The sequence below is a fragment of the Ornithodoros turicata genome, chromosome 3 (assembly GCF_037126465.1).
Source record: "Ornithodoros turicata isolate Travis chromosome 3, ASM3712646v1, whole genome shotgun sequence".
NCBI lineage: Eukaryota > Metazoa > Arthropoda > Arachnida > Ixodida > Argasidae > Ornithodoros > Ornithodoros turicata.
In genome coordinates, this window is record NC_088203.1 from 21,284,257 (window position 1) to 21,311,540 (window position 27,284).

Below are 27,284 nucleotides of genomic sequence, written 5' to 3' on the forward strand. Positions count from 1 at the left end.
TTAATTGGCTGTGCGTGCCAAGTTACTCCCGAGCATAAACTCCAGGGTCTGGGGACGAAAATAAGGAACTAGCTGCAATATAGGGAACTAGAAGCCAGAACTGCTACCCATTTTGTTTAGAGCTCCCAGCGCTATCATCAGTGATAACAGTGTGTAGCAAGAGGAACCGTGAGGCGCTTTTAAAGGCGCTAGCGAAATACAGAAGAAACTTCGTATCTGCAGTCACTGCGCTCAGGCAGAACATTGAACGTAAGTCCCTATTGGAGTAGAAGCCGCGTTACTTCGTTTACGCAGCTCATTGGAGGGCTTACCTGCGATTTTTGGATAAAGAAGCAATACTACGGTGGCCAGTGTGGCTACTAGCAGGGTAGCACCTACCGCGGACACCAGACGGCCAAGGAACCTGCAGGAAGAAGGGTATAATATACCAAAAATAACAGTGTTACGTGCCTGCTCCAGGGACTCTTGATACTCATGGTGTGATCTGACGAATAGGTAAAGATAAAATTGTGCTAAAATTACGCGACTTACAGACAGGTGCTTTAGAAAACGGCGTACGCCTGCCGCTTCCCAAATAATCCTACCAGAACTTTCGTATAGTTCGGTGCAGGCGTTCTTTGCTTGTGTGACGTCCACCGTGTGCCGATATAATCTCGTTTAGCACCACACTCAACGTGAGTCGCAGTTCGTATCGTGGAATTCAAACGAGCAGAGCCATCGCGTTTTTGGATTTGCGTTATTTGGCTTTGGATTGCGTTTGTACTAACCGATCTTCTTCTGCAAAGGAAATGCATATTGTAGGACATTTAGCACAGTCAGCTCGGTTGGCTTACGCTTGGCCGAGGCTTCGAAGACTGACGTTTCAAAGGCAGCTGTAAAATGTGAAAACAACATTACAACCTGTAAGGACCCTTTCACAGCTACGGCTCATACCAACCTTCGCATCAGGGACTGAAACCGAAAACGAATATACGGTTACGAATACGGTTACGGTTCATCGTCAGAACTCTGGAGGCGGTTCCGGTTCCGGCATTCGCTGTTTTAATATTTCCCGTTACCGAAAACCGTTGATCCGATACGTTTTTCGGTTTTCGCTAGGACGTATATGCAGGCTGCACGGATGTCCCAAAGTGAACTACAAAGTGCAAACGGGTAATACTCAGATTAAAAGGAGGGCAAGGAGGAAGCAACTTCCCATTTTTACTCCATTTTTACTTCCCTGTCAGTGATTTACTCCCTCTTCTGCATTTGCCAAGTTACTCCCTCTCTGTAAGTAGTTACTCCCAACTCCTGTCAAAAATTTAATGAAAAAGTTGCGGGTGACAACGGCCTGCTTCCCCTATGGAGATTTTCGACTTATAAACAAGTGTACCACAGTTCACCTATTCGGTTGTTGCATCGTCGTGATTATTTACTCATCAATTTTGCCCTAAGTTATCACTTGGTGAGCACTTCACCCTTATGGTTGGATATCGCGTGGCATGTGACTTTCTGACAAGCCAGTTTCTTTTAATTCCGTCGTTTACTGCGGTTGATGGTGCTGTCCAATGAAGGCCCCTGCGGGCAGCTCGCATGTTTCCTTTGTTAAGTAGTCCTTTGAGACTACCAAAATTCCCATCCTTCAGGTGGCATCAGTGCATGGCTTCACATCTCCCTCTTCTGTCCCACGATAACGCTTCCCTTTCACGTCGCATCTTGCGAAGAACGGTGCAGCGGATCGCCCTGCTTATTTGTGTATATGCGCGCATACAAAAGAGCGAAAAGAAATACATGAAATACCATGGATTCCAGAGCATGTGCGACGGGCTCGCATGAACACGTTTAATCGTGTCAGCGTGACACCTGTAACTTGTGTCATAGTTACTCCTTGATAACGCATTAAGGTGGAACTCCATTTGGAGGGTGTAAATTTTACACCCAAAGAGTGTGTTCTTAGGGACAAGCTACTTACTCCCCTAGAGGGGTTGTGACGCCACCATATCCTTTTTTTTTTCGCAGTGTAATGAACATATCTATCTGTCGCGCCGAAAGGGTGGTGCAGTTCCATCCGCCATGCCGAGGAAAGAGTGACCTCCTTTAGTGTGTTCGGTTTCAGTTTATTTTGTGACAGACAGAAACGACAAAGACGCGTAACAACTGGGTCTCCAGGGCGAGCCCGTAGTGCAGTCCCTTATTCAAACATGCTACAACAAAATTATATTGACCTGCTAGGAACAGACTTTTCCACATTTATGTCTGGTGAACAGGGAATATCTCACTAGAAAAGAAGACATTTGTGCATTGTTTGGCAAGCAAATAAATATATTTATTTACATTTTCCATAAATCAACAATGTTGTGACCTGGTGCAAATATTAATGTCAACAATGGTACATATGGTTGTGCCAATTTCATTAAGCTACCAACGCGCATTACATTACATTCATCTACACTGATAGGTATATTTATTACAAATGCCGACATAGGTACTGTTTCTGCTGGCGTTATATGCTATGATATCAGCGATCACCTCCCAATATACGCCTTTATTAACAATCGTCGCCTTCTGCGGCAAGAACCAATATACTACACGTTCCAGTCCATCACTGACACTAAATTGGAGAAATTTAGAACTGCGATACAAGAAGCAGATTGGAGCTCCATATTGAGCTGTCAGTGCGCTAACGAGGCATATTCCAAGTTTCTCCATCAATTTAAACAAATTTATGACTGCATCTTCCCGTTTAAGACGTGCAAAGTTAGTCGCCGTACGCGTAAGCCCTGGGCTACTCCGCAGTTAGTCAGACTTATTTCAGAGAAAAACAGACTGTATCAGCAATTTATTGACTCTAGAAATAATAATATACTTCGCCAATTTAAGGTTTTTCGTAATCACGTAACCACGGCCATTAAACGAGCTAAATCAACTTATTTTAAGAAACTTTTTAGCAATTCAATTAGCCCCGCTACCACATGGAATGCGATAAGAAACCTTACGAAGACAAGTCGCGACGAAATTATAAGTATCAAGGTCGACGGTCGTATGTTACATGGACATGAACTCTGTAACGAATTTAACCAACACTTTGCGAATATAGCAATGCGCGCGTTCCCTCAGCCTTCCAATGACGAAATTGTGTGTGCTGCAATGTCCGGTAATGCAGTTGTCCCATCCATTTTCTTTTCTCCTGCAACTGATGCTGAAGTGTATGCGTCTTTTATTAATAGTAAAAATAGCAAGGCATGTGACAGTGATAACATTCAAATTAAGCCGGTTAAGTTCATTATTGACCTCATCGTTCCAGTTCTAACCCATATCTATAACCTCTCTCTCTCGACTGGTGTTTATCCCGATAAAATGAAAATAGCTAGGGTTATTATTTTGCCTAAACCTGGCAACCGTAATGACATTGGCTGTTACAGACCCATTTCAATCCTTTCAATATTTTCGAAAGGTCTTGAGAAACTGATTCATTCTCGTTTAACACAATTTTTTTATCTGCATAATGTGATTACAAATTCTCAGTATGGTTTTCGTAAAAGTTATTCAACGGAAATAGCACTTTTGCACCAGAAAGAGTTCTTAATCAAAAACCTTGAAAGGAAATTATGTACCTTAGGGATATACATTGATTTTACAAAAGCTTTCGATTTTCTCAACCATTCAATACTACTGCAAAAACTGGAACGTTATGGCATCCGTGGTACACCTCTATCATTACTTAAATCCTACCTTCACAACAGATATCAATATGTCACTAACAACAACTGTACTTCGGGTATGCTACCACTGACTGCTGGCGTGCCCCAGGGCAGTGTCTTGGGACCACTGTTATTCAATATATATATAAACAGTATTGTTACTACCACACAGCATGGCACGTTTTTCATGTACGCAGACGATACGAGCGCATTTTTTACCGGCACTAACGTCGCTGAAATTGTTGATAAAGCAAACTTATGTCTATCTAGTATTAACACGTGGTGCAAGAGAAACCGCCTTGCCATAAATGTTGTCAAAACTAAAGGCGTATTATATATGCCCAAAAACAAACCCGCACCTCCGTCACTAAACATTGTCTTAGACCATCAACTCATCGAGATAGTAATGACTGTCAAAATACTTTTTTTTCGCACAACCTCACATGGGATGCTCATATCGGTTATATCAAATCTAAAATAGGAAAGGCAGCGGGTATACTCTGTAGACATCGCCATATTTTGCCAAAAGGTGTTATGATTTCTATTTACAATTCATTGATAAGGTCGCATCTAACCTATTGCCATCTTGTGTGGAGCACCACCTTTCAAAATAACATCAAAGACCTATATCTTCAACAAAAGCGCACAGTAAGGGTGATTGCCGGTGCGCCACCTGGCTATCACAGTGCGGAATTATTTACACAACTTCGTATCATGAAAGTTCATCAATACTATGAATACCTCCTTTTGAAGTTCTACATGTCAGCCGTAAAAAATAACAACTTAGTAATACTGTCACTTTTCAACCTGCGGTCACAGTTCACCCAAAGGACACGCCAGGCAGTCTACTGGAATGTACCCCGCTTGCGTACTAATTTCGGTACACAATTGATACAGTATAATATTGCAACAATCCTTAATAAGTACATCAAGAACGGTATCGATCTTGCGAATACATCATTTACAATTCTAAGAGCCATGTTTGAATTCTGACAACTTGCAATTTCTCTTGCGACTAATATTTTGTTACTACGCCTTGCATCAGAGTCATCTCTGTAACCTCTATTTCTGATTACTTTCGTTACATTTATCCGGTTTTTGTTTTGTTATGTCTGTCATTGTGAATACAGATTGATGCGGTGCTAGCGATTTGTTTTGCGAATTGCTTTGTTATAGCTAGTTGTACAATTGTTGTGATGCTGCTGTACGTTATTAAAGGGGCGTGCCCTCGTCAAGCTGCAGTATTGCCGCTTTTTGGCCGCCCCCCTAAACAACTGATGTAACGTGTTGTGTCTATAATAAAGAAAGAAAGAAAGAACAAGTAAAGTAGATACAAATTATTCCTATGTGCTCAAATGCAGATATGACAATTCTGTTTTTGTACCTCAGCACAGTACAGTTTCAAAATTAATAAACTGCACAGCATCAGCAATCAGTATCTCAAGAGGGGAATCACATAAAGCTCCAATAATAGACTGTGCAAACAAATCTAAAAAAAATTTTACTTCAAGAAAAATCTGAAAATCGGTTGCCGTTGTGGTCTGTACTACTATGCACAGTTCATGAATGGAACATGTTACCTCATTGCATTGCCTCCATGTGAGCACTAGAACAGGCAGCTTTTTAGGTCGCTCTTTTCGTGTTTTTCTATTGTCTTTTTTGTTTTCTGTTTTTGCAATAGCAGGCATGACCATAGTGAAACACAAGCAGCCAAGGACAGGATGAGACATCTACAATGCGACTGCTAGCTCCAAACCGATATATTTATTAGCAGACTCTGGAATATACACATATATGCTGCTAAGAAAATGACAATTTAACCTATAGAATAACAGACAAGAAAAAAGGGTTATATATCTTCCTCTCTCCTCATTCTATTTCACAGGCAGCCCTAGTATCATTCTGAGTGTGTCCGTGCGTTCCCTTTGAGATAACGTATCTTGGACAGAAGCAAATCCAACAGCTGACTGCTTACGTATGCAACTATCTTGGATTTCTCTAACCACTTGTTATTTAACCGCTCCCTTGAGCTGTGTGTTCTGGAAATTTAGGCAGCATCCAGAGTCCCTGCAATGTGTTGCCATGTTTCTCGAGGGCATCAAAAGTCTGTCCTTGGCTGCCTGTGTTTCACTATGGCTCTCAGATACAAACTACCCCATTTCAACACAGTAGAAAACACAGATTTGTAAATAGAATCTGTTGATTGCACTGTACATACCCCCCATATAAAGGATCATAGTGGGTACTGCATCTTGTGTGATAATGTGAGGAACACAAAAAAGCTAGATTTGAAACTACTCTTACGTCGTAGTAGTAGTATCTGTGTGAAGCTATGCAATTCTTGTCCTGCAAATAATTTAAACCATATGCTTCATCTGCCAGCGTGATGATCCCCTGAAAAGCAATTCACACTTGGCGGGAACTACCGGTTCTGAAACCTATCCCTGACATGTGTAGCCATCAGGGAGGAAACCCAAGGGCTGCGGTGGAAAAGACAGACACGCACGGGCTATGTTCTCACTGTGTATCAGCTGCTCTGGCTACTAAGAAGAACATGTTCCAAATTAATATAACATGGCTTGACATGATACGCCAGCGAAAGCTAACCAATAAAATTAGTAGTTAAATGTACAATACGTAAACACTCGCCATAACATGACAGTTTCCTTCCTGCATTCATGCGCTACAAATTCAACCCACATAAACAGTGTACTGAATTTTTTTTATAGCATTACACGTTGTTTGACAGAACTTGAACAAGATTATATAGCACACGATAAAAGTAGAGTGAACATAATGTGCAGAAAAAATGGCTAGGAAGCAAGCGAGCTGGTGAATATGATGCATATGTAAAACCCCGAGACAAGGGAAAACAAAGGGACGTGTTTGTGTCTGTCCCTTCGTGTTCCCTAGTCTTGGGGTTTTACATCACGCTTAATGGCCGTAGCAGTAATGCATGAAGGCCACTGCTAAGTTGTGTTGAGAAACACCACTTTATGTTTGCCATGTCTAAATGAAACGTACCTGACCTGATCCAAATTAACCGTTCTGAGTCTGGAACACACAAAGAGAAAAACGCAACACACGCCACAACATTAACAGATAGGCAAATTAGCTGTGGCGAGCTCCACCTTGGGACAAAGTCAACAAGTAATTCACCAAAAGTCAATGAGCGCCTGAAATGTAACATCTCTGACTAGTAGCAGGACGGTCCACGTTGAATTCCTGGTGCTAGCACTGACTGGCTTTTTCATGAATTATTTGTTGGAAGTTTCGATGTGCTTGAGAACCATTCGTCAACCACTGTATCCTCATGAGGTGATGAGGGTTTGTCATCCCAAAGAGACTCCCTTTGTGGCATGTGTCCTTATGGATGCTCATCACTGCAGAAAAAAAAAAGCATTTAATGACAAGAAATGGATAGTCGTATTTGTGCACAACAGAAAGAAGACTTTCGCACAGAAGGCTGTACTTCTTGAGGTCTAACATCAAGTTACAAAATTCCAGAATATATGACATGTTGTACGGTAGAGAATAAGTAGAGTTATTGAGTTGTCGAGTTGAGTTGAGGGGGGAGTTGTACCCCCTTTTTATTTTATTATATATGATTGCATAATTATTTTTGTCTGTACCAACCCTCACTCTCTACATTATAACATGTTTTATATATTCTGGGATTTTGTAACTTCATGTTAGACATTAACAAGAGCAGCCTTGTGCACGAAAGTCTCGTCTCATTAAAATTTAGATGCTCTCAACGGTCTTCTTTCTGTTGTGAATCTCTATCGCAGTATACCTGCACATTGCTGTTCTACGTACTGTGACTTTGCAGTAAGAGTGTGGACTTTGGGTAAAAAGACTACACAGCACTGCTCAGGTATTTTTGCCTATCGAACAGTATGTATGTATGTAGTATGCACACAGTATTTGTGCACCGGACCCACTAAAAATGTAGTGAATGTGGCATTGCCCACGGTAATGCACCAAGTTGAACACAATTATTGTAGAATCAAGGTATTTTAGCTTACATGTCAAGCCAGTACCACATCCAGTGTGAAGTTGTGACAAATAAATTGTTTCCATTTTTCTTAGCTCTCAGAACACAGACAGTGGATTAATAAGAGTAGACAATGTTAACATGAATTCTGGGCTATTCTTCAATTAAAGATTCACGGATAGTAAAGGCACCTTCCTCAATGGACGTTGATGACACTGAAAATTCTAAAACGTTATCAGAGGCGACATCAGCTTCGGTGTGCCAAAGGATTGTATGTCCAACAGTAATCCAGCTAACAGTAACAAAAATGTGCAAAAGACAAATTAACTGGACTAATGTAACGTACCTTCTATATCAGACAGTGAAGCTTGTAACACCCCGTTCACAGGAACCAGTGTCCAGACAGCAAAAGTTCTTGAACTGGGAGATAGCAGCTAATCGGAATGGCGACCTTTGTTTTCCACCCTGAAAGCACAGGTTGTAACCAGGGCAGATTTAAAAGTGGTGTCAAGATGTCTGCATGCGAGCGCACATGAAAAGTTGAACATAGGTGAATACTCAAATTATAACATCACATTGCCATACATATTGGTGGAGGTAGACTGCAACTAACGTGTCAGCAATTTCTTCATGCACCGATGCAAGCCAGATCATGCTTCATTTCCGCCTTCAGCGTGCACCTGTGATAATTCCGAAGTTAGATTATCAATACTATAGTGTTGTTAATCGTGGTTATACAGTCGACCCCCGTTTATCCGGACTTCATTTATCCGGATCCCGCGGTATCCAGACAAAAGGCACGGGAACGGGTTTTCCTCCATGTATTTTGTTCTCGTTTATCCGTACTTCAGCTTCCGGACTCCGACAAGAATTCCAGGGAACGAAAGTCGAAAATTCTTGTAATCCAGTTTCAGATACCCGGACTACCGTGAGTAAGAGGAGACGCTGACCCGGCTTCGTCACCCTTTTCGCTGTATTGGGGTTATTCCCGTCACACGTCAGGGACCTACATTCCTCCGTAGGGGAGACAACTGTGCACGATGACCACCATTTTTATTTGTGTGCGTTGGGTCACATTGACCAGTCGAGTCATTTGGAAATATCTCGAGCAACTGTCCGGTTCTAGAGGGGAAAACTCCAACCCGAGAGCCTGCTGCTTACGGCCCGTTGGCCGATGAAGATATCCCCTAGCTGAGCTGCGATCCCTGATGCAGAGGCTGACTGCGACTGCTGTAGATGATGCTGCGGTTTCTGACTACGTTGACGTTGATAAGGATGATGACGCGTGTGCAGCTATGACTGATGACGGTGTGATTGCTGCTGTTGCCTCCGATGATGTGCAGCAAGACGGTGCCGATTACGCCAGTGAGAAACAAGGCTCCGACATTGACACTTTGCATCCGCACTGACATTCTTCGAGCAGCGCAACAGCGCGGCTCAACTCTATGCAATTAGCAAAAGTTTCAGCAATCGAGTGCCTACACCACTATGTAACAGCTGTCATTGACGGGATTTCTGTGTTTTAATTAAATCTGGCTCTGTAGGACGTGTCTATTCGGTCGTTTCATTTATCCGGATGCCCCGGTATCCGGACGATTTCGCCGGGAACGGCAACGTCCGGATGAACGGGGGTCGACTGTATTAGAGTAAGCGCAATAGGACAGCTGCACAATCAATTCATTAAGCTTTCTATTTTTTATATCTGAACCTCGACTTACCTTTTTTGCTCTCGTTTTTTGCCTTGATCCTCCATGACACGTTCAAAACGTTGTGCGTCGGGCACCTGAGATTTTCATCAGAAGATTTCGTGCCAAGATTCCGAAGTGCCTCTGGAGTCGCGCCTAACCTATGATAACATTCGTGGACGAAATCCTTGCAGTGGAAATTAGCAGGCACCACTGTCAGCCAAGAGCTTCGCACTGCTTGGTCTTTTGGCAGCTTATAATAGGTAACACTTGAATGCTCCGATGAACCGTTCTAACAGCGTCCCACCGTCGCATCTTCGACAACTTCGCCGTGGCATATCACGCATCATATCGCTCCAGCCCATAAAAGGCAAGGTCAGAACAAGGAAGTGCACTTTCCAAACGACGCCGTGCCAAAAAAAAATAAAACATTCGCATGCTTTGTTTCCGGCTTAGCAACAACATAACAGCTGTTCGCTTATGTACAATGCACAGGGGACGAAACGAAAGAAGCCAAGCGGCCAAGCCAAGAGTCCATGCCAAGCCAAAGACAGATGAACCGAGAGCAGTGACGTCGGTGCGCCCGTGCGCAGGGTTTGCCGACGGTCTGACGGCCTGGCGTGGGAACTAAAAAACTGTTTTCTAAAAAACTACGAACAGTTGGAGCAAGATATTTCGCACACATATTCAGTGTTCGGTAATGAACACACAGCGCGAGTATCGCTGAGTTCTGCGGCACTTCAAAATCGGCATATCTGACCTTTAAGGCCGGGTTACATGGAGCGAATATGCGACGAACAGTCGGCGAACATCGCCCGGCGTCGTTCGCTGGACGCGCGGCGACAAATGATATGCCGCCCCCAGTCGATCGAGACAGACCAGAAAATTTCGCTCGGTGTCCGACGCTCCCGGAAGCGTCGGAAAAACAGCCAATTATGGCTCATTACTGGTCCCGACTTCCGTCTTCTGCTCGCCGCACGTATTCGCCGTCGTGTTCGAGCGCACTTCGCCAGTTGTACCTTCACTTGTGTCTCAAAGTTTCTACAAACGCTGTCTAATTCTTCGAGGCACTACACGTCTAACGGAGCTGTTGTTCGCTTGCAATGCTCACATACTACGGGACTATCAGAAGAGAAACTCGAAAATGGCATTACTTGCATACTGCTAACCCTCATTCCATAATGCATGCTATGTCACTCTTCTAAGGCAAATAATCCCTGCTTTGCCCTCCTAGATGCCTTCTCCGTTCGCTCCACATCCGCAGCTGGTAAACAAAGTGCGACAACGGAAACTTTTTGCCTACTTCTCTGAGTTGAGCTGCAGAGTATCAGATGACCAGCAGATAAAATTAGTTCCTTTTTTGATGATGCATGTCAATTTGTGCGTATTAAAAACTGAAATATATTAACATAATTTGGCTGACACCGCAGTCCTTATGCCCTACGCTCGCTTTCCTCGGGAGTCCTGGACTCGTCCGTCGTCCTAATTAACTTTCAATAATCAACTTTTAATTATAAAAGCTACGAAGTTCTTCCAGTAAGAACATCTGGTCCTTTCGGTGACCTGATACCGTGGCCGTTCTAACAACAAAAATCCTTTGGATAGATCGTCAGCAAAAAAACTTCTTTTCACTCCCAATGTGAGAGGGTGAAGTAGCACAGTGCCGCCTTTACGTCGATGATGAGCTTCAACTTGCGGGAAAAAACAAAACCAAATGTATCGGGTGACACTATCGGAACTGCCCTTATCTTGGGATGCATTTTCTGTTTCCTCTTAATCTTTTCACGGGACACAAGAGGCGATGGTGTGCTCTTTCGCTCTCTCATATTGGGGGTGAAGGAAAGACGCGTCTCCGAAGAACCGCAATGAATAAAATAAAGAAGAAATAGTGTTCGTTCCCAATCTTTTACGGACGATCTGTTGAACGGATTTTAATTTTATCCAGCCCAGCAACAATCCGCGCTCGAAGCTCTTTTGACATTTCTGGACACCAACGGACTTCGATCGTTATTGTGAAGGGGCTCATTATTTTATTCCCCACATCCCCACCAGCAATGGGGTAGAGTATCGCCTCTGGCGATGAACTTCCCCACTCTCCATCTCAAAATAAAGTTGTTCGATTTTAGTTTGGAAAACGGCTACGGTATCAGGTGACCCAACGGACCAGTTTTTCTCATTGGGACAGCTTTGTAGCTTTTGTAATTAAAAAGATAATTATTGAAAGTTAATTAGGACATTGTTTTAGGAGTTTGCTGGTGCCTTCCTAAGCAGTGCCCCTCAGCGTATGTTATATTGCAATTGACTCCATCTCGAAAAAAGCGATGTATATTTGGTTTGAAAATTCTATTCGCAGTTAAGCTGGGACACCCTGTATGTACCAAGAATACAAACGAACTCGGACCATCCTTGTGGTTCCCCGGTTACCATTGATAACATTTGTGACCCTGCATTTCCCACACGAACATATTGATGTCTGTCGGTTGGACAGCTTTTCAGTAGAGACAATGGGGTACCTTTTATGCGATACATCGAGAGTTTGTTTGTTAATACACTGTGATCACTAGATCGAACGCTTTTGTCAAGCCGATAAAAATTACCATAGTTAAAAGCTTTTGATCATATTTTGTTTGATTTTTTCGATCACATTCACAAGAGCAAGTTTGATTGATTCAAAAAAGGAGGCCTATTTCTTCGACACACTTTGGCTGTTCGCGACATCCCCTGTAGAATAATTTGTTGCGGTGTCCATTATCACCTGCACATTCATTTCGCTCTTGCTCTAGTAAGCTACAAGGCGAGAAACACTACGTGCGTTCAGCGTGCAACACTGGCTATCTTGAAATGATCACACTATTACAGTACAAAACTTATAAGGGACGTACGCAGTACACGTCATACGACGCGTATGCCATTATGGGTTCAAGTGCATAAGATGGTATGTTGTCTACAGGACTTCTGAATGAAGCACGTACTACACCACTAATCAGAGTCAGAGCGATACAAGTATCGCGTCCAGAGTTCGTCGCGTTCATGCTTGAACCGATTCACATGAATCCGCAACCGAAATCACATTTCTCGGTTCAGGTTTCGGTTTCGGTGCGTTGCCGATGGTGAATTCCAGTTACGTTCCGGCTAATGTTCTTAAAAAAAAGGGGGGGGGCGGGTCCAGTCGGTTTTCGGTTTTCTGTACTGTTCCGGTTTCTGTCCCTGATTCACGTTGTAACTATTCACTCCTGTATACTGAAGGCAGTACGGAGACTGTTTAGCCTCAACAAAACGTTATTATGCACCACCGGCAATCGTACAACAGGATTGAAATGCAGCAGGTGTTGGAAAACGCAACAACGGTGGGGTTCGAACCAGGCCCCTTTTGATTGCGTGTCAAGTGGGCCAACCACTACGCTACACAGGCACGTCAGGGGTAGGAGCTGCTGTGTCCCCTGTAGAGCGGGATTGACCTTCAATACACCCGCAACATGAAAGCTTTTCCCGGCTAGGCAAGGCGAGACGTACACTCGAAACCCAAGGACAAAAGAAGACGGGAAGCAGAGCACAGAGGAGAAAAGTAGTGAGAGAGAAACGGGCGACACGTCATTTACGTCATTGGCGACGTAATCAAAAAGAAAAATAACAGGGTGGCTAGTCCTCAGTCATTGATCATGTGAGTTTTTCGCTACAATAGATATCTACCACAGCTTCGCGCCCCTGGGTGCGGTGCAGACAACGGGCAAGAAAGCACGAAAGAATGCACTGCGGAAGAATACGCGGTGCCATGTCATTCCTAACCGGCGGAGCGCGGAGCAATGTAGTACGCTCCAACGAAGGCACACATATTCAGCCGGCACACGCATTATTCAACAAGCGCACGAGTACACGGCTCAGGAGGTACACATATTATTCAGCGGGCACAAAGCCGTTTCATACCGACGTGACGGCTTTGTACCAGCTGAAATTTGGCGATGGGGATCGCTGTGCTTGCTATTTGATAACTGTTACGACTGTTTCCATACCGTTACGGCTGTGCACCGGCTGTCCTGAGGGAACTTTTTTAACCGGCACGTGTCCGTCACAGTATTTAGAGTGTAGGGTCGCAGATTGCATGGAACGTCCTTGTCCTGTCGCTTTTCTTGCTCTCTAACATAACAGAAGTAAATGTCTCGCAGGAGCACTCTGTTTTCACTTGAACTCGACATATTCCTAGAGTTATACGTATTTTTTCGTGATGGACGGCGGCGGACCCGAATTCCCGGGGGAGCGTAGGGGAACGCCCGCGTGTCGTCACAGTGCCATCACACTGACGTCAAACATACGTCTCACTGCGCGCAACTTTCACACCGTGGGGATGGGAAGCAGGGATCTGGTGAACTACGTAAAGAGGTGAGAGTTAGCCGAGTGAGGCTAGGGAAAGTAGGGAGTCGGATGTCGTTGTGTAGAAACAGGTTCGATCCTGGCGTCAGCACCCCTTCCTTGGCTTGCTTAGCTCGTAAATCTGGTGACTTACAAGCCTAGGGGGCTTCTTCTAGTGTTCCTGTAACCCACGCGCCTTCCCCATGGGTCCGGTATTTCCCCACTTTGAACTGGGCACCAGCATTCCCATAGTGAAATGTACGACAACTTACTCTCTCCAGCTGTTTGTTCGCTCAGTGCTTGACTTGAATAATCGGCCTGCTCTTCGTAACCGTAAGGTTGTGTCGGTGTCATGACTAGAGTCGAAAACAAAAGGCGTCAAGTCTACTTGGTATTAGAAGCTCTACTACCAGAAGCTCACCTGAGGTGCTTTGCTGCCACGGCGTGTCTATAAAGATACGTCGTGTTCATTACTGTTGGCATATAGCGTACAATTTTGCATTGAACTATGTATCGGGCTATAGTCCAAAATTGCATTATTTTGACGCGCAGAAGAATCATCGGAGATCATTTCAGAAACCAAAGGATCTTGGGGGGGGGGGTGTCTCTGTGGATGTCTATGGAGCGGTAAGAAGGCTTTCTACAGACAGTGACCTACTACTCCTGGATGAAGTAAGTCAGATTGATCGAACTAGGAGTGGAGGATGCCTGCTCAGAAAAGGCAAACAATGAAGTGTCCCGGCTGTACGTCATACGATTAGTAGTACACTGTACCCACTCCTGTACATTTATGCCACTTTCAAACCATATTGCTTAGCTAGTGACATTGCGAATCACTGATTACGCACATTCGCAAAAGTAGTTTTCAGCGCGCTTCTGAACACGAACTACTATCACGCTGAATTGATTTGTTATTATTAATATCCCTTATTGGATGGTAATTAACACCAAATACGTAATTGGAACGAGCTCGTGCAGAATGCAGATGCACGCGAATATGAGGAGAAAATGCCTACCGATTCTTGTATAAACTGTTCTGTGGGCGGTAGTACCTCCGGAAACTTTCTTGGCGAACATCACTGTGACGCATCTTAACCCTCATTGACGCGGGAAGGAACTGAACATCAGCAACCGGACAGAAGAACGGTGTCGTCCTGATGGGGCTTTACAAAAACCATACAAGCAGTTCCACGTCTACCGCCTGAACAGCACGGTGGCAACAGACGTACCTTGCGTCGTCTTGCGGGTCCTCAGGTATACGGTCGCAAAAATTTAGGGTTGTCGGTGCACTGTGAACTGCGAGGGACTTCAAGGTGATCCACTGTGTGGTCCCCTCAGGTTCCATAGTAACGATAAAGAACGCCCCCTACTCTTACGTCTCATTAGAGTACCTCGACTGCAGACTTGTACGTATTTAGAGTATTGTATTTAAAATACTGTATTTTAAATACAATTTGCGTTATTTTGGTACTCTACACAATACTTTTTGTTTTGTGTATCTGTACTCTATTTAAAATACATTTTCTGGTATTTCCTACTCAATACTCTAATTACATATTTTGGATCTTCCTCTCAAACTCGTCTCGTCTTTCCATTATCTTGCTTGTTCTGTGGAAATTTCCTGAGTCCCTCGGACTTGACCTGGACATTGGCCCTTGTAGTCTCCATTTAGAAATATTGCCCCATGTGTACTAATCCTTGGCGAGTGACGGTTGACGCCGAATTCTGACCTCGTCGACCAGGGACCTGCTAGAAGTTTGCTTTGTTCTGGGTCACACATGTGGTGTTCTGGGAGTTATGTGGTATCTATTTGTCATCTTTTTGGGACTTGTGTTTAGATGACTCCTATCACACAGGGACGGCTTGCGTAGTACGCGGGGTTTAGGTGATTCATGTCACATAGCGGCGACTTGCCGCATTGACCAGTCACTTTTTGCGTTCAAGGATAAATAGTATCTTTTGTATTTCAAATACTTTTTGAAGTATTTCGTACTCTATCTTAATTACTTTAATTTTCATGTATTTATACTCTATCTTATTTACATTCTAACGTCAGTATTTATTATCTTATCTTAAATACATTTTTGAGTATCTTGTACATGTCTGCTCGACTGTCATTGCCTCGATAGATAGCTTTCACTATCGTTTGCAGAGCTGTGTTTGCGAGATACCTGCACAAGAGTGCAGTGGCCGGACACATATTATGTTCAAAACATGACGTGAACGCCTCACGGTGCTTATACTTACACGATGATTGAGCCATTTCTCCGGTACCTGAAGACAGAGAACAAGCACTCGGAAATCTCCCCAGACAGCAAGTCATTCATAAAGTCCCTCAGCTGTATAACACATGCGAGGAAACTTCCGTGTCTCAACAATGGTCAAAATGCATATAAGCAGGCAAGTGGGTGGACGAAATCCATACCTGAGCCACCGACACAAGAGAAGAACGACACCACAAGAGGCCGTTCTTCGTGTGTAGCTTTCCTGTTGTACCCACATCTCAGGCCATCGTAGTATGGATTTTTATTTCGACCAATCCCAAGACAAAATGAGCAATACTTGTCATGCGTTCGCTAACCTCGGCATATGGGGAGTGCAGTGCAGTCCCGCTAACTTGTGCTGTGAGATACTCGTGAAATTTGCGCACGGTGCCACATGTATCTATATTGCGAATGACAGGAGAATAGTAATCGACTCTTCGACACTTCCATTGCGAAAGTGAGTTTTGAGTTTCTATAAACATCTACTCGAGTACCTTTTGAGTCGACAGAAACTCTATAGGATATCAATGTCAATTGAGTTAGTTCAAAAAGGACTCAATAGAAATCGTATTGCACAATGCTCAAAAGAGACTCAATTGCAGAGCTGCTATTAGAGAGCTGCTATATGAGTTGGCTCAAAACAATTCAACAGAATTTTTATTGCACAATGCTGTATGCAAACTCTGTTGTGAAGTTACTACTCCTTTTCTGTTGAACTTTAACATTGCTTACACATCACGAAAATTGTTAAGGACATTCTGTTGAAATTCTGTTGGAACAACTTCAATATAGCATATAGATTTTGTGCGGAAAAACCCCAGAATTCCTAACGACATATTGACATGATCTATATTTACATAAAATTGACAGATGTCGAAAACTGGCCACGTCGTACCTCTTAGAATTTTGTTGAGCTCCCGTTGTATGAAAGTGTATAAATTTTTTAGTAAACATGAGTGGAACAGCTACACGTAGCATCACTGTGGACACACGCGTAGGACCATCGACAAACATCCGTCAGTGCTATTCGCAATCATTTATTTGGCGGCGCTTTCAGAAGACGTTCACCTCTGAGCGCGCAGCAGTTCCATTTCCTGACAGACATCAAAGTGAATTTCGCACTAATAGTACGGATCACGTCCCAAGCAGCACGCCAATATTGGACCAATATTGGACCCATATGAGCTGCAAGTATTATAAATATTGGTCCAATGGTAGGCTGCCAAAATGAGGTCAATACGGGGAGTGCAACCATGCTCCATATTGGACCAATATGGGTTCCTCACATTGCACCAATATTTCTGGGACACCCCAACGGGGAGTCCGTCCAATAATAAAGCATTATCCGGCATACTATCCACCACCGATATTCCTTCTCTCTTCTTTTTGCTTTTCATTTCTGCAGATTCAGACTGACCCACGTTGCGTAGCGTTACGCAGCCCGTCTTGCTGAAAGACCCAGGCAGTCGTATTGCCAACTGTAGGATGGATCACATTTCAAAATACTGCTCTAGCCCTAAAAATGGATAGCTTGCAGGCAGTCTATCGGAACTGCCAATGCCAAACATCCTGTGTCGCGCATTCGCATTAGTTGTAGGACGCGTGATTTTGCTCAAACGACCACGCTCTCAGTCAGTTGGACCGATTGGCATTGGCATCGCGAAGCAAGACGGCGGCTGTTTGCAGCAAGTGGAAAGTTGAGTTGATCAGTTGCAGTGCATGTTACAGTGGGACTGCCACGTACGTTGACTGTTTCGAACAATGTGTATAATCTGCGGGAGGTTGTTCAATGTAACAACGTATTGATTTGGGCGTTTTACACGCTTCAACGTCCAATCTTGCCGTGCTGCTTGTGCATTTTGTACAACACGGGTACGTACCATTTTCTGCATTTTCAGTGAATATGGAATGTACACGGGCATTATGGGGCCCATATTGCAAAGATTCTACCCATATTAGCACAAACTTGGGAATATGGGACCAATATTGTCAAATTTGAACCTACATGGGGGGAAAACCTGGCAAAACGCGTCCCATATCGGACCCGTATCGCCAATGGGCAGACAATATGGGTCCAATATTGTGTGCTGCTTGGGGTATAGGATCGACGCCGCAAGCAAAAGCAAGAAAAATATATTTTATTTGTAGTGGTGAGTGGGTTGAATGACCGCAGTAATATGATGCACGAATGATAAGTCACTTACCAATTAATTCATTAATGGAGCACATCATTAATGGGATGATGTTACTGCAATCGTCATCAGGCAATTATCGAACCCGCACACTACGACTTGCATTTCAATAACATTGACAAAGAAAATCATATGCTTGATTCATCGGTGAACCCAACGGAAATGAGTCAGTATTAAAACTTGAAAACACATTGGGAACTCCTCTACACTAGGCTACACAACCCTTCGATGAACCTTCATAAACGCTTCACAACTTACTCGAATTTAGCATGACGGCGCAGTCTCGCAACCTTCTTTCGCCGCCGCAGCTTCGCACAGCTTTCGTAGCCCATGGAGTGCCCACGCAGACACGTCTGAACCTCTCGACTGCCACAGATGCACTGTGCCGAGTGCCGACAAGACAGCGCCGTGGCCGCGTCGCACCGGCGGATACGAAGCTGTCATAGAAGCCTCCCAAGCAGCACACAATACTGGACCCGTATTGGTTGGGCGTTGGTGATCCGAGTCCACTATGGCAACAGTTTCCCCCCATATAGGCTCAAGCTTGGCAATGTGGGCCCCATATTGCCGAGTTTGAACCAATATGGAGAAAATCTCGGCAATATGAGCCCCATATTGTCGGTGTGCACCCCACATTGACTGGAAATGCCAGAAATGGGACGTACCCATATTGGTACTTGTACCAAATGCCAAAGCAGCACGGCAGGATTGAACGTTGAACCGTACGTGTGAAATGCCGAACTCAGTACGTCGTTACATCCAAGCACTTCGGACAGAGGATACACATTGTTCGAAACATTTTGTTAATTCCATATCAATAGTCAACATATCTGGAAATTCCACTGCAGCATGCACAACGCAACTGGTACAGTTGCTGCACATAGTAGCCGCCATCTTGCTTCGCGATGCCAATCGGACAAACCGACCCAGAGCGTGGTCGTTTAAGCGAAATGCGTCCTACAAGTAATGCGCATCAGCGACACTCAAATAGGACGTTTCATTCGGGCGAAAATGTCTCCGATTTCCGTGATGGCAATGGAAGCGGCAGGTCAAGTAAAAAACACAATGTTTGATAAGAAGGGATGCCTGTTCTGTGACGCTAGGTGCTTTGAAGTCACTGCAGAGGCAGTGTGAGACGCTGAGACGTATGTCCGTCACAGTAACGAAAGTGTTTCGCTCCTTTGTACTCCTAAGAGCGGGTTGGAAATTTTTGGTTGATATACTATTGCCATCCCAATGAATGCTTCTGAGGGATGTTTCGCATTGGTAGTTCTGTGGAACTGCCTGGGTCCTTGAGCAAGACGGTCACAGCACCCGTTCTTCGTTTCTAGGGTGATGCAGTGTTCTTTTTGTAACGCAATGCAACGTGGATCAATAAGAAGATCTGCAGAAGTAATGCAGAAGTAAGTAAGTAATGAAGAAGTAATGCAGTAAGTAAGTAAAGAAGACAGAAGTAATATCCCTGTTAGTGGTGGACATTCTGCCGGATAATTCTTTATTATGATGATATTATTATTATTATGATGCGCTGGCGTTATCCAGGAAATATTGGCGCAAAATTTGCTTGCAATATAGGCAGTCCTCAGTGGTCTAATATGAATCATGGTTGCAATGCCCGCATTGGTTCATATTGGCCGCCCACATCGGGCCGATATTGGCCAACCTGGCAGCCCACATTGGTCCAATATTGGCGTGCTACTTCGGCTATTGTAGTGGGAAAAAAACATGACCTCCGGCGCTGGACCAATGACTGAGGACTAACCACCCTGTCTCTCTCTCTTTTTTTTTTTTTGCCGTCAATGATATTGAATGGCGTAGCGCTCGCTTCTCTCGCACTACTTCCTTGCTCTCTGCTCTGCTTCCCGTCTTTGTTGCTGTTTCAATCTGTACCACACGCGGCTTGGGATGGTCCTTTCGCCAGAAAAGTTCGTGGAGCTCCCTTTCACCCGCAACGGTATGACATTGGTCGGGTTGGTGCAAAGAAGCTCGAGCCCGTTCGTTTCCATCTCTTCCTTGGTGTGGTCATGGACGCGAACCTGCGCTGACTTCGCCACATTAATCACCTCGAAATTGCTGGCATCCTGCAATTCAACATCTTTCTGGCTTAGTATGGGTCCATTCACGCGAGTTTGTTGAGGGCGACTGTGCTTTACAGCCTTCCGTTCTTGCATAGGATTTCGATAACTTCGGTACCCTTCGGACACTGCATGCCCGAAGCCTTTGTCGCTGCCATGAAGGATCCAGGATGGCTGAAACACGGCAAGCCCTTGCTGAAGCTGGTGAACTCCCGGTGGAGGTTCTCCGTGAGCTTGAAACGGCTCGGCACTTCCTACGTTTGCGTGCTCACACTCCCCGACACCCACTCCTCAGGAAAATTGGATTCAGCCCTGAAAGTGATTTCCATGGAATAGCGCAGAACATACGCCAGACTCTTACTGGCTTCATACGTAAGGACGTCACACCACCGGACGCCCCCTCGTCTCAACCTGTGGCACACACCTTGGTACGTCTTCCGGACGTAAAGTTGTTGGTGCCGTTTCTTGTTTCTCTCTTTCGTTGTTGTTTTGTCCGCGTTTGTTTGAATGCGGTGGGAGTTTTTTTTTTTTTTTTCGCATTAGGATTTTTATTGTGAGATATACGTTTATGCAAGCAGGACGTACACAGCACGTTTGCAGTAACGAAAACTACATGATATTAATATTGCTGTGGAATTTGCTTGAAGAATTCTAACGACGTCGGACTCCCTGGGGCAAGGACTGCTACAGGGGCTGGAGCTCAGAGGCTGCAAGATTAAAATTAGCATCAGATATACAACTATGCATGTGAAAGTTTCAATGTAAACACAAAGACAAAAGCTGGTAGTGAATGCGGTAGTGAATGGTGTAGTTCTCAGGAGCTCGGAGCCATGGGGGTGTGATGAGTGACCTAAGTACAAAAAATTGCTCTTTTATTGCGCTACCTGTAATGACATATCAAGGCCGAATACCAAGACAAACTCATCTGAGCTACATACAGGACAGAATATTAAGTGAACCTGACAATTAACTTGATGAAACTCATCGAGCGAAATCACCAAGAATCAAGACTTACAGTTGTGTGATGCCTTTACACAGTATGACGCGAGCGGTTATTTAATCGTAACATGCAAATGGCATTGCTTTACGAAGAGACAACCTATCTTAGTAACTGCAAAGCTACGCAGTCGGCTACAGCTTAGTCTGGGATTTACAGTAAGTGTTGATCTACTTATCTGTGATTTACACTAAGTGGATCACACTTTAGTGTGGTAACAGTAAGTGAATGCGATGTTGTAAGGCAGCAAGCGATAACAAACGACTTACCTGTGAACAGTCGTTAAGCGAACAGTGACGTCGTTAAGCGGGTATCGGAAGGACTAAGCGTTCGGACTCTCGAACCGTTTCTACGCCCAGAAGCAGAGCAGAAATGTTGCACATGCAACTTCCCTGGCAGCTGTGACTGTTCGAGGACACTGACATGGGCTGGACAGCGCTTTTAAGCAGGAAAAATCGGAATTCATAGACTAACCTAAGCGCTATACACAACATGAGCAATCCAAGACGGACGCCGGCGACTCCGTGGATACCGGTTCCAGCCGCGACAGCCGACGCGCTGTCGACTGTTTGAGCGCTCACGAATAAATGTGAAAACGACCAATCATCCCTCAGAAAACAAATTCATGCTCTTGAGAACCAATCAGTAAGCACGCACTGCCGGATGTCGTCGTGATGCTAAATTTGTAAATAATGTTAAATTTGTGACGTTTTCTGACGTCTGATAACGAGAAACGCATGATGCGCCTCACTTTATCCTGCAAAGGAACTCGCAAGTTTCGGGCCTCTGGTCGCGCTCTCCACCGCCCTTCCCTTCCCTCTACACTCACCGGGCATGCGCGAGCGACAGACGCTACCGACAGACCACACTGCGATTCTTCTTGCGCAGCGAGGACTATGATGCTCACGGAATAAAAGTGTTTTTCGTTGCTTGAGGCGTCGATACTTTACATGTTCACCCATACTTTTACTGTAACATTTGCCATGGATAGGTTGACACTGATGCAAATAGCGATCTCGCTGCGCAAGTTTGACTTTCGACAAACCTCGAAACCGAAAGCAGTTAGAAACACAGACCTTGCCTTAGTCGCGAGTTAATAGTCCAAGGAATTTCTTACTTGAGTGTTGGTTGTATGTGTAATCAAATTAGGCTGAGCTTCCTCAGCCTTCATTATGACTCAAAGCCCGAGGTGAACGTCCTGGAAGCACTGGCAAATTACATGCGTGCACGTAGTGATAGCCACATGTTGCTTTACAGTGCAGGGTTAATAATTAATAATGAATAATAATAAATAATAATTAATAAATTAATGCTGCTACTTTCTCCTAACAGGAGCTGAACAGAATTGCGAGAGCTACAGATTTTTCATAAACAGAGAACATATTTTTCATAACAGTTTTCATAAGGGATACCGGCTTCTAGTCATATTCATGCCGTACGATCGACGAATAACTCCCGCCGACTATTGCTGAGGTAGAAGGTAGGGCTCCACAAGGCAACGACACTTCTACCAGCGCGAGTAGCAGGGTGGCGGCGGTGGCGGCGATATTGGGCAATCTTGATAACTAGTAAGCTAGGCTGACCGCAACATATGCTGGTACCCATAACCAACAAAAACAAAACAGAACTAATGCGTTTCAGCTCAAGCTGAAATACTTGGCATCCCGTAGCTCGACATGTCCTATGACGAATGCCGTGGTTATCAAAGGCCGGCCGAAGTATGAAGACGATCTTGATCGGCAATTAGACACTCATAGGAGAGTAAGAAGCGGCAAAATCAGATTTAACCACGGACTTTCAAATCTAGGTGTATGAAACCAGCAGCTTTTGCTCATGATCAGCGGTTTCGTTTCACCAATGGACATCCGTTCGTCGATCAAGCTTCTACCAGCAGCTTGATCGACGGTTCAATAATACAGTCGACATTTGGGCACCACGGCATTCGTAGTTCACCGACATTTCAGCTTTACGCGCACAGTACTTTTTCTGCTTCTTTTGGAATCGATGGAAACACACTGCTATATGTCACCTCTTAACAAATTGAGAAAGAGCGCAGTCACATACCAGGTAGAGCAGACTTCGAGGTATGCTTAGAATTTGCCCTAACGGACTGAGCGTTGAACAATCAAGGATGCACGCGGTCAAGAAATGACGTCACGTGAATCACCCTTAGAGCGCAAAGAAGAAAGAAGCAGAAACTATTGCCCGTAGTTCTCCGAAAAAAAAAAAAAAACAACAACAACAACTTCATGATGGGATTGTGGCTGGGGAGTTTCATCGCTGGAGTTTCATCCCCATTGCTGGTTGTGATGCGGGGAATGAAATAATGAGCCCCATCACAATAACGATCGAAGTCCTGTGGTGTCTAGAAAAGTGAAGAGAGCCTTGAGGGCAGAGCGTTGGTGCGCTGGATGTGGCCAGGGACCAAGTAATTTTGTGAGAGTGAGGGGGCCGTAGTCTAGCTCATTGAGGGATGCGGAGAGTACGGTTCCGGGAAGGTTGCTCTTCACTGACCCAATATCTGCGCTGCAAGCAATCGAAAATTCGCCCATACGAGGCTCCTCCGCACCTTTGGTTTTGGATGTGTTAATGGCTTACAAACTTGTCTACGAAGCAGGGCACAGGCTCCTTCTGCAATGGGTTCCAGCCCGTTGCGGCGTCGCAGGGAATGAACAGGCTGACAGCGCCGCCGAAGCAGCTCTCTCATCTCGGTGACGGACGCGTATTGCGCTGCTGAGAGGAGATCGTCGGTCGGTACTTCGATGCCTCGTGGCTCCTCTGGCTACCCGCCAACGGACCGCTGACATTCTACCACTCACCATGCTGAGCAGAGTTGATCCAGCGCTCGCTTTCCGCGTGCCTGCACATATCTCTCGTCAAGATGCCGCATTAGTTCATCGAATGCGCCTCGACGTGGCCTTCACAGAACAGTGGCGCTAGCATTTGGGACAAGTTCCCTCTCCTCACTGCAGCCACTGCGGTGCTGTTGAAGATCTAGAGCACATTCTCCAGAGAAAGGACACATTATAGCTTGCCGTTCACCGTTCGCACGATGCAGCTTTTCCTGCAACTTCGTTCCAACAACGGTTCCACGCAATTGAGGTTGCAGAAAATAACCCTTGGGACTATCGCATCCGTCCTGGTCGATTGCGAAACTTAAAGTCGTTTTTCTCTGCGTTCATATCTTACAGTAAGACCGAATGTCCGGTACGAGTTCGTAGCACTGCCGTTTGATGTAATACATGGCAAGAACAGACGACGCATATTTAGAGTGTCCTGGAATTCCCTCTCCTGAAACGTCACCCGCACAAGGCCAACCAGTGAGCGCCCTTTGGGGCGAACAAGACCAATCAGGGAGAGGCAGGAGGGACCTTGGTAGCCTTGGCAACCGACCGACGGATGGGCGGGCGGGAGTGCTGGAAGGCGTCTGCGGGCCGCATAGTCTGTGATCGGCTTGTGGAATGTCGTTTCTGGTGAACGTCCGACGTGTTCGTACAGCCAGGAACATAACACCGTGTTCCACGCAACATGATCACGTCACAGCTCACACTGGTGAGGGACAGCCGGTGTATTTATCGAGGACTTTACACTTGGTATATCGCGGTGCGAACGTCAAGCAGACAAACTCGGAGACAACCGCCTGGGCTGCGCTTCCATTCGTCTGCCTAGCTTACGTCATCATGGTGTTAGCTGCAGAGGTAGTGCGAATCTTTAAAACCCGTTTATTTAATATGTCAGCTGTGTCTGGCAGAGTAACTTGGCCAAATTTACTGTGGGACGGTGACCTACATTACCGTACCGGTTGTACATACGTTCACGGATGCAATAGTCAGGGGACAACTTCTTCTTCTTCTTCTACTTAAAATGTGTTTTGATAGTGGTGGTGAAAGGGCTGGCCGTTGGCGGCCTCACATATGTGGGCAACGTCACGACTGACGCCCTGATAGTGCGATTGGACGAAGCGATTGAACCTTCGTCCAATTGCACGAGAGCAAGGGCTGAAAATACGGTTGACAGTTTGCAAAAGGGGATTCAAGAACAAATTATCGTGAAATATTTTACATGAAGCGCCGGTGTATATTTCATGGTGTTCAAGTGGCCTTCGTAAGCCGCGCAGGCTGGGCTGCGGAATTTACGTCTCGGAAGTGCCGCCACGACAGAGAGCCATTGCGGTTGCACGTCTTGGAGGAGGAGCCAAGTGATGGACAGGTTGCGCCAGGTGGCGCTTGAAGGTTGCGAGAAGCAGTATATTAAAAGGCAGTGAAGCTCCACCCACTTTTTCAGCTTTCCGACCAATGAAGTCTTGAAATATGGGACGCTATCAATCAGCCTATCCTCACTATTTGCCCCCCCCCCCCATCCAACATGGGCAGCGCCATTTTGGGTGGCAAGTGGATTGGATGGGATTGAAATGGATACCTCTCGCAATCTGCAAAAGTAGATTGTTGGTGCAAATTTGATAAGCGCCACCTAGGGAGCGTAAGGCACGTCGCGAATTGTCGTTTGCTTCCGTCGTTGTACCGCTGCCGACAGAACCACCTGCTGGGACACATTCTGTTGTCGGTATGATTTTTAAGCAAATCTACATAAATAGTTGGAATATAAGAGGCAAGAATGGTTATATCCATGAAATCTAGCTGTTAAATATAAGATTGTACAGCACAGCGCCGTTTTTGTTAGGATTTCGTTGTGATCGCCGTGTTCACTAGGCCTAACACCGGCGACCAAACGTATTATTTTCAGTTAGACATCGATGGATGAGCATAAGCTGAAACTGATTTCCGAGAAATTTATATTAGGATGTACATTTGCAGTGTAAAATCAGGTTAGTCTGTGAAAAATTTTTGACACGAAATCCCCGCTTCACTGTGTTTCTTTTCGTCGCCATTTTGGGTGGCAGTATGGTGTCATGGCGACCCCCTTGGTAAAAAGCAAACCAATCAGAGGAGCGAAACTATGATTGACAGGTCGAGCCTCTTTTTGTGACTCCTCCCAATGGCCAGACTCCCTTTTAATATACGGCTCTGGCGAGAAGAATCACTCGCGGGACTACCCGTGCTGCAACTCTAGCGACCGGATTACACACGGCGGAACCCGTTCACGCGCCGTTCGCACAACGTAGCTGCGCAACCTTGTTGCACGTCACTAAAGTGTGAGTATACCCTTAAAGGAACTGTAAAGTGAAATTTGACCCCCCCCCCCCCTGTTTCTATGTGCGACCTGGTAGTGTTTGCCTGTGTGATGCCTCACATAGAGCCTAAGCACTCAAAGCGCGTTAATTATTACACAGCATAAATTAGAAAAATTAAATCGGACGGTAGGTTGCGCCCCGCAACAGCTAAAAAAGTCATGTTGGGAGTACTCCGGTCACGTGATACCTCAGTAATACACAATGAACTTATGACCAGCTAGTAATCTCTAATAAACACTACTTTTAGAATCACAAGAATTACTGGGACAATTCTTCAAAATATCGAAGAAATAGTATCCCAAAATACTGGCAGCGCGGTCAGCGCCCTCTGTTTGTTCTCCTCGCAACCATATCGCACGGCAATGGCGTTTATTGCGGCCTTGCGAGGTTTGTGTACGCAAAAAAGTTCATTTCCTGCTGAAATTGAACAAAACTTCACCTGACAGCGATGCCAGGTATCTACTGTAATGTTCGGGGATACACCAAGTGTGCTCTTTCGACAAGGGACGATGTGTACTACAAGATTCGAACGGAGAATGCACTGAAACAAAAGTTGTTGCAAGCGCTTGGCCAAGACATTCGTGAGCCACGCCGTATTTGCTCAACCCATTTCTCTGACGAGTCGTACGAAACGGTAGCAGCGGATTGTCGAAAACTTCGCACACGGACCCAATTCCCGACACCAGTGTTTCACCTTGTGACGCCTGACGATGCGAACACCAGTGCACACGAGGTATGTATTTACCGATACACAGGAATAATACATATATGTGGTTCGCTTCAAACTCAAACTGATTTTTGTGATGCTTACGCTGCGTAATGCACCAAACGCAATATCTCCCTTCCCCTAGGAAGC

The 27,284-nt window shown here is 45.1% G+C and overlaps 2 protein-coding genes across 2 annotated transcripts in view; one reads left to right on the forward strand and one right to left on the reverse strand.

The window, feature by feature from the left end:
• LOC135387648 (uncharacterized) overlaps positions 1-894 on the reverse strand; it is a 49,837-nt gene extending 48,943 nt beyond the window's left edge. The window contains exons 1-3 of the mRNA XM_064616756.1: positions 834-894; positions 768-777; positions 312-403 (exon numbers count right to left, since the gene is read on the reverse strand). Coding sequence (XP_064472826.1) covers positions 312-403; positions 768-777; positions 834-894 — 163 coding nt within the window. The remainder of the gene's footprint in view (positions 1-311; positions 404-767; positions 778-833) is intronic.
• Positions 1-27,284, forward strand: part of LOC135388272 (uncharacterized) — a 363,678-nt gene that overhangs the window by 219,633 nt on the left and 116,761 nt on the right. The gene's annotated exons all lie outside the window — the stretch shown is intronic.